We start from the raw sequence: 7,505 nt of genomic DNA, 5'->3' as shown, positions 1-7,505 counted from the left end.
CCCCCCCGGCTCCGGCCAGGCCGCTCTCATTAAGTATTCATTAACGCTCACTCATTAATTATTCATTAACGCTCCCTAATTAAGGATTCATGACGGCTCCAGCGGGTGGGGGAGGGGCTGCGGCTGCTCCCGGTTTTTTCCTGGGAATTTTTTTTTTTTATTCCTGTGTTTTCCTTTTTCGGCGGAAAAACGGCGATTTTGGGGCTGGCGCGATGTGGGGTAATTCCCGAGGTTCATCCCGTTTTTGTAGTTTTTTGCTTTTTTATTTTCCCCGAATTTTTGGGGGAGAACCGGGAGGGATTTTCCTCTTTTTTTTTTTAATTTTTTTCCTGTCAGCGAGGTTGTGACGTCATCTGCCGAGGAATGGGAGAAAAAAGTGGAAAAGGGGGATAAAATAAGGAAAAATGGGGGGAAAAGAGGAGGAAAGAGGGTGAAAAGAGACAAAAATGGGAATAAACTGAATTTTGCGATCGGGATTTTCTGGGACCTGGGAATTTCCAGATCATCCTGGGTTTTTTCGGGAATTCTGAGGTCCCGCCCCCAATGTTCCAGACCCTTTTCCAGAGCCCAGACGAGGGCTGGCAGGTTTTCACCTCGGCGCAGGCTCCGGATGGGAAATGTCTCTGCACCGCCGTGATTCCCGTGCAGGGATCCTGCTCCCGGGATCTCCGCAGCCTCCAGCTCCGGCAGCTCCTGGAAAAGGTCGGGAATTCCCAAATGATCCAGAACGGATTGTTAATGCATTAGTTCACTGACGGGAACTGGTTAATTGTTGTGGAATTTGTTAATGGGTTAATTTGTGTGGGTAACGAAGGGGTTAATTGTTGTTGGGAATGGGGGGATTTGGGCTTGGGGTGAAAGTCCCTGTGGGGATTCCAGGGATGAGGATCCTCATGGAGATTCCCATTAACGACCAGGATGAACCCCTTTAATGACAGTGATTAACCCCATTAATGACTAGGATGAATCCCATTAATGACCAGGATGAACCCCATTAATGATAGAGATGAACCCTATTAATGACCGTGATTAACCTCATCAATGGCCGTGATTAACCCCATTAATGACCAGGATGAACCCCATTAATTATCGTGATTAATCCCATTAATAACCGGGATGAACCCCATTAATGACAAAGATGAACCCTATTAATGACCGTGATTAACCTCATCAATGGCCGTGATTAACCCCATTAATGACCAGGATGGACCCCATTAATGACAGTGATTAACCCCATTAATGATAGAGATGAACCCTATTAATGACCGTGATTAACCTCATCAATGGCCGTGATTAACCCCATTAATGACCAGGATGAACCCCATTAATGACAGTGATGAACCCCATTAATGACTAGGATGAATCCCATTAATGATAGTGATTAACCCCATTAATGACCAGGATGAACCCCACTAATGACCGTGATTAACGCCGTTAACGACCCCTCCAGGTGCAGAACATCTCCCAGTCCATGGAAGTCCTGGATCTCCGCACCTTCCGGGACCTGCAGTATGTGCGGAACACGGAGGCGCTGATGAAGGGCCTGGACTCGCGGCTCCGCGTGGCCTCTGAGGGCCACAAAGCCCTCAACGCCCGCAGCTTCCAGGTGAGAAATTCCCGCTTTTTATCTCAAAAAAAATCCTGGTTTTCCAGCCCTTCCCCCCCCGATTTAGTCCGTATTTTTCCCTGATTTATTCCCGCTGTACTTCAGTTTTTCCCTTGTTTATTTCTTCCACATTTCAGGATTTTTCCCGTGGGATCAGGTCTCAGGATCCTTCTGGGGTTTCCAGAGCTGAAAATCCCAAGATTTTTTGGAATTCCCAATCCTGAACACCCCATTTATCCCAAGGAACAAACAGCTTCCCAAAAAAAGCCATTACCCTGGGATTTTGGACTAATTTTCCCCAATTTTTTGCCCACAGGATCAGAAGGTGAACCGCGGAATTTCGGGACCGATTTTTCCCGAACTTTTTACCCCAGGATCGGAAAGAACAACAAAGCGAAGCCTGTGATTTTGGGGCCATTTTTCCTGATTTCTTTTCTGCAGGATCTAAAGGCGAATCCCGGGATTTTGGGGCAAATTTTTCCGCAATTTTTTCCCACAGGATCTGAAGGAGAAGATGCGGGAGCTGCTGCCGCTGCTGCCGGTGCTGGAGCAGTACAAGGCGGACTCGCGGCTCATCGTGCACCTCAAGGACGAGGTTCGGAACCTCTCCGGAATTCTCCTGGCAATCCAGGAGGAGATGGGAGCTTACGACTACGAGGAGCTGCAGCAGCGCGTGCTGCTGCTGGAGGCGCGGCTGCACGCCTGCCTGCAGAAGCTGGGTAAAAAAATCCTGTTAAAAATCCCGAATTTTGCCTCAAATGCTGAAAAAAAAAAAATCGTGGTGGAAATGGGCCCAAAAATCCTCTCCAAAATCCTTGCTGAAATCCGCCCCAAAACCCACAAAAAAATCCACCCGAAATCTGCCCCAAATCCTCTCCTAAAAGTCCTGCAAAACCTCTCCAGAATCCCCTCCAAATTCCCCCAAACATCTCTAAAATCTGTCCCAAAATCCCCCAAAACCTTGCCAAAATTCCCCCCCAAAACCTCTCCCAAATTCCCACCAATTCTGTCCAAAATCCACCCAAAAAATCCCCCAAAACACAACGGAAATCCCATTTCCCCTTCACAATCCCATTCCCAGACTCTCCAGGGCCTCCCCGACCCTGCTGCGGCCCTGATCCCTGATTCCTCCCTAATTCCCATTTTTTCCCCTGGTTTTCCAATTCCCTAATTTTTCTCATAACTCCAGCTTTTCCAAACTCCTGATTTTCCCAAAATTCCAGTATTTTCCCCCAATTTTTCCAGGCTGCGGAAAGCTGACAGGGGTCAGCAATCCCATCACCATCCGCGCCTCGGGGTCGCGCTTTGGATCCTGGATGACCGACACGATGACGCCCAGCACTGACAGCCGGGTGAGGGCCACCCCCAAAACCCAGGATTTTCCTAAAAAATCTCCTGGATCTGAGGGGATGTGGGGATCCTGGCACTTTTTGGGCACGGTGATCCCTGAAAACCCATGGATTTGGCACCTGGAAGGGAATCTAAAATCCTGCCCAAAATCTCCCTTAACATCCCCCAAAATTTTCTGGGGTGCTCAAATCCTGGATTTGGGATTTGAGGGGGATTTGGGCAAAATCCCAGCAGTTTTCTGGTGAAAATCCAAAACCCATGGATTTGGCACCTGGCTGGGAATCCATGGGGCGTTTTTGGGGTCCTGAAATCACGGAGTTGGGGTTTGGGCACAATCCCTGTGCTTTTTGGGCACTGTTCTCTGAAAATCCTGGATGGGGGGATTTGATCGCATCTCCAGTGCGTTTGGATTCCACCTTGATGAGGTTTTGGAACCCACCTTGAAGAGGTTTTGATCCCATCTTGAGGGGCTTTTGATCCCACCTGGAGCAGCCTGAAACCCCATTTCCCCCCATTTTAACCCCATTTCTCCCCTCCAGGTGTGGTACATGGATGGCTACTACAAAGGCCGCCGCGTGCTGGAATTCCGCAGCCTCACCGACTTCGTCTCCGGCCAAAACTTTGTCCAACACCTCCTGCCTCACCCTTGGGCCGGCACCGGCCACGTAGTCTTCAACGGCTCCTTGTACTACAACAAATTCCAGAGCAATGTCGCCGTCCGCTACCACTTCCGATCCCGCAGCGTCCTGGTTCAACGCAGCCTCTCCGGCGCCGGATACAACAACACCTTCCCGTATTCCTGGGGCGGCTTTTCCGACATCGACTTCATGGTGGATGAAAACGGACTTTGGGCCGTCTACACCACCAACCAAAACGCTGGGAACATCGTGGTGAGCCGGGTGGACCCGCACACTTTGGAAGTGCTGCGGAGCTGGGATACGGGATACCCCAAACGGAGCGCGGGCGAATCCTTCATGATCTGCGGGATTCTCTACGTCACCAATTCCCACCTGGCCGGCGCCAAGATTTATTTCGCTTATCACACGAACACTTCCAGCTACGAATACACGGATATCCCCTTCCATAATCAGTATTCCCACATTTCCATGCTGGACTACAACCCACGGGAGAGGGTGCTCTACACCTGGAATAACGGCCACCAGGTCATCTACAACGTCACGCTCTTCCATGTCATCAACACGGCCGGAGAGCTGTGATGGACATTCCCAAGGGGAGAGAGAATTCCCAGCTTTTTGGTTTTTTACGCTTCCACGCTTCCCCTTTACCGTCCTTGCAATTCCAGAGGGACGCAATGACGAGGTGGAAATTCCCAGTTCTCTGCGTGTCCCAGACTGAAATTCTGCTTTATTCCTATTATTTTGTACCTATGTTGCATTTCCCCTCTTTTTCCCCCCCTTTTTTTCTTTTTTTCCCCTCTTCCCCCCCCTTTTTCTCTTTTTACCCCTTTTTTGTCCCCTCTTCCCCCCTCTTTTCCTCTTCCCCCCTTTATTTCCCCATTTTTTTCCTAGCTCATTGGATTTTTTAAAAGGTTCTTTGGGGATTTTTAGGGGTGTTAGAGGGGTTTTTTAAAAGTAAGGAATTTTTAGTGTATTTTATGGGTATTCTGAGGCTATTTTGGGGTTTTTATGGTACTTTGAAAACTAGGGCTTTTTTAGGGAATGTATAGGGTTTTTTAGGGTCCTTTCAGGCCATGACAGAGGCTGAGGGGCCTCTTGAGGGGCACTGTGGGGGCTTGAGGATGACAGAGGCTGGGAGCTGAGGGAGGAACAGGAAGAGCAAGAGGTGGGGCCAGGAGGCTAAGCAGGTTTATCTCAGGATATTTCTACAACTTTTAAGGATATATAAGAAAATTTTGAAGGTCTCTTAGGACTTTTTTTGTCTTTAAATAGTAACCTAAGGAGTTTTTAAAGGCTATTTCAGGGGTTTTTGAAATATTTTCAGGGTCAGAAAGAGAGGGATTGCTCGATGAAAATGCAGAGTTTTAGGACTGCAGTGGAATGCATTTAAAAAGGGCCAGCGGTGACGGAGTGGATTGGGAAAGACATTGATGGTCTAAAGGCTGTGAGTTCCAGGCCCAGTGGAGCCATTGTGGCTAGGGCGAGATGCTGGAAGCTTTGTAGAGGAGAAATCCTGCACAGAAAAACTGACACCCCACCACGAACCCACATGTAAACTGACATCAGGAACCTGGGCTGGTGAGTTTTGTATGCCAAGGAAAAGGGACAGTGTTGGGTTAGGGGTTAGGGTTAGGGGTTAGGGTTGGGGTTAACGTTTGGGGTTAGGGTTTGGGATTAGGGTTAGGGTTAGGTTAGGGTCAGGGTTAGGGCTGGGGTTTTGAAAACCACAAAGCCCAGGGCTCCAGGCGCACTGCAGCTGCAAAGGGCATCCCAAGGGGAACACAAAACTGCCACAACGTGCCTTCCTTCACAGCTTTTTCCCTGGAACCAGCCCTAGCCCTAGGCTGATTTCCTGCCTAGGGCAAGGGTTAGGGTTAGGGTTAGGTGTTAGGGTTAGGGTTAAGGGTTAGGGTTAGAACAGGACGTGTGGAGGAGAAAAGTGGGCTGCAGCAAGGTGCCTGAAACCCCCGGCGATGCTGGGATGTTGCCTGGGTCTCTGATGGCACTTCCAGGGATGGAGCCAAAACCACTGTGGAGCTGCGATTGTGGTTGAAAATGCATAAGACCAAGATGCTGCCCTGTGAAGCCGGAGAAGCGCAGAGCTGGAGCTGCAAGAACAGAGCTGGCTGTGAAATAAAGGTTGTGGGTCAAGAGCTGGAATCATTGGGGCTGGGAAAGGGGACTCCACATTGCCTGTGATATGTACTGAACTTTTGGGGGTTAAAAACATAAGAGAAAAGTGAGGGACTTGCTTCTACATGTAAATAGTCTTGTCCTAAAGGAGCCATCAGCTGTGTCCCGAGACTGGAGTTAAATTACACCCCTCCCACGTTGCCCTATCGACCGGGGACCCCTCCACCCCCAGCAGCACTCGGTGACGACCGGGGACCCCTCCACCCCCAGCAGCACTCGGTGACGGGTGCCTGCAAAACCTCAAACTTTTACTCACACTGGGATGAGGCCGTGCACTCACTTGTAACCCAGATTCACACCTCCTCTTCAGCTTGGATTCTTGCATTCCTTTCTAAGTAGCCTTGAACTTCCTTTGCTCTCTCTGCAGACCTTTTTGCAAGCACACAAGTTAACAGACTACACAAGTTTAACCAGTAGACTTCAACTAAATCCAAAACTGGTTTCTCCCCCAAGTTAAATTTCCAACCTCCTGTCTCACCTGAGCAGTTTGGAATTTTAGGTGACAGCCCACTCGGGACCAAAGGTCCTGGGCAGGGCGCAGGCCCATACACAGGAATGCCGGCCCTTTTCCATGGGAAACAAGACTCCCCACCCCAGTTTCCTTACATCAGTTTGCTGCAGGCGTTTGGTGCTCCCAGGTCGCTCAGAATTCTCCTTGGCTGCAGATTTGGTCTTGGAGTTAAAGCCCTGAAAAAAAAAAAAAAAGAAAAAACCCCAAAAAAATCTAAAAACTGCTCAGCCCCCAACTCCTCCCTGTCACTCTCTAGCCCACAAACGTCATTGCTACCTTGTTATTAGGGTCGCTGCTTGCGGCTGCTGGGAGAGCTCTGGGGCTGTCCCAGCATTGGGGATGCTGTGTTGGGGAAAACTGTTGTGCTGTTTAGGGTGAGCTTAGAGCTGGGGTGAGGGCTGCTGCACCTGTGCCCTAACCCTACCTGGTATCCTGTGTCCTGTCCTTTGTACCCCTAACCCTCAGTGTCAGCTCTGCCCCTGTCAAGCCCTCCCATCTTTACCCCTCAGTCCACAATGTCTGTGTGTCACCCCAAGCCTCCCGACATTGTCCCTCGGCCCCCTAACTTTCACCGTGTTCTGTGAGCGTGCTGAGCAGGTGCTGAGCGCTCTGTGAGGATGCTGAGCACTCTGTGAGGGTGCTGAGCGAGTGCTGAGCGCTGTGTGGGTGCTGAGTGCTCTGTGAGGGTGCTGAGGATGAGACCAAAGTCCCAGGACAGGATGAGACCAAAGCCCCAGGACAGGATGAGACCAAAGTCCCAGGACTTTGGGCTTTGGTCTCATCCTGTCCTGGGACTTTGGTCTCATCCTGTCCTGGGGCTTAGGTCTCATCCTGTCCTGGGACTTTGGGCTTTGGTCTCATCCTGTCCTGGGGCTTTGGTCGCATCCTGTCCTGGGGCCTTGGTCTCATCCTATCCTGGGGCTTTGGTCTCATCCTTAGCACCCTCAAAGAGCTCTCAGCACCCTCACAGAGCGCTCAGGACCCTCACAGAGGGCTCAGCACCCGCAGGTGCTCTGCGGATGCTGAGCGTCTGTGAGGGTGCTGAGTACTTATTTTTCTCACTTCTTTTTTGTTTTGGTTAGTTGGGTTTCCTAAAGTTCAAGGCTAAAGAAAGCTGATGTAGAATAGAATGATAGAATCATAGAATCATCCGTGTTGGAAGAGAATTTTATGATCAACAAGTCCAACCATCAACCAAGCACTGCCA

General features: G+C 50.1%; 1 protein-coding gene across 1 annotated transcript in view; it reads left to right on the top strand.

The window, feature by feature from the left end:
- OLFM2 (olfactomedin 2) overlaps nt 1–4,360 on the top strand; it is a 5,477-nt gene extending 1,117 nt beyond the window's left edge. Inside the window, exons 2-6 of the mRNA XM_041408247.1 lie at nt 553–702; nt 1,451–1,606; nt 2,106–2,325; nt 2,852–2,958; nt 3,496–4,360. Of these exons, the coding sequence (XP_041264181.1) occupies nt 553–702; nt 1,451–1,606; nt 2,106–2,325; nt 2,852–2,958; nt 3,496–4,173 (1,311 nt within the window). The 3' untranslated portion in view covers nt 4,174–4,360. The remainder of the gene's footprint in view (nt 1–552; nt 703–1,450; nt 1,607–2,105; nt 2,326–2,851; nt 2,959–3,495) is intronic.
- Nucleotides 4,361–7,505: the final 3,145 nt, after the last annotated feature.

Source organism: Onychostruthus taczanowskii, unplaced genomic scaffold (assembly GCF_017590055.1).
Source record: "Onychostruthus taczanowskii isolate IOZ18803 unplaced genomic scaffold, ASM1759005v1 scaffold297, whole genome shotgun sequence".
Classification (NCBI taxonomy): Eukaryota; Metazoa; Chordata; class Aves; order Passeriformes; family Passeridae; genus Onychostruthus; species Onychostruthus taczanowskii.
The sequence above is the reverse complement of the archived record's forward strand: the minus strand, read 5'-3'. Positions and strand labels throughout refer to the sequence as shown.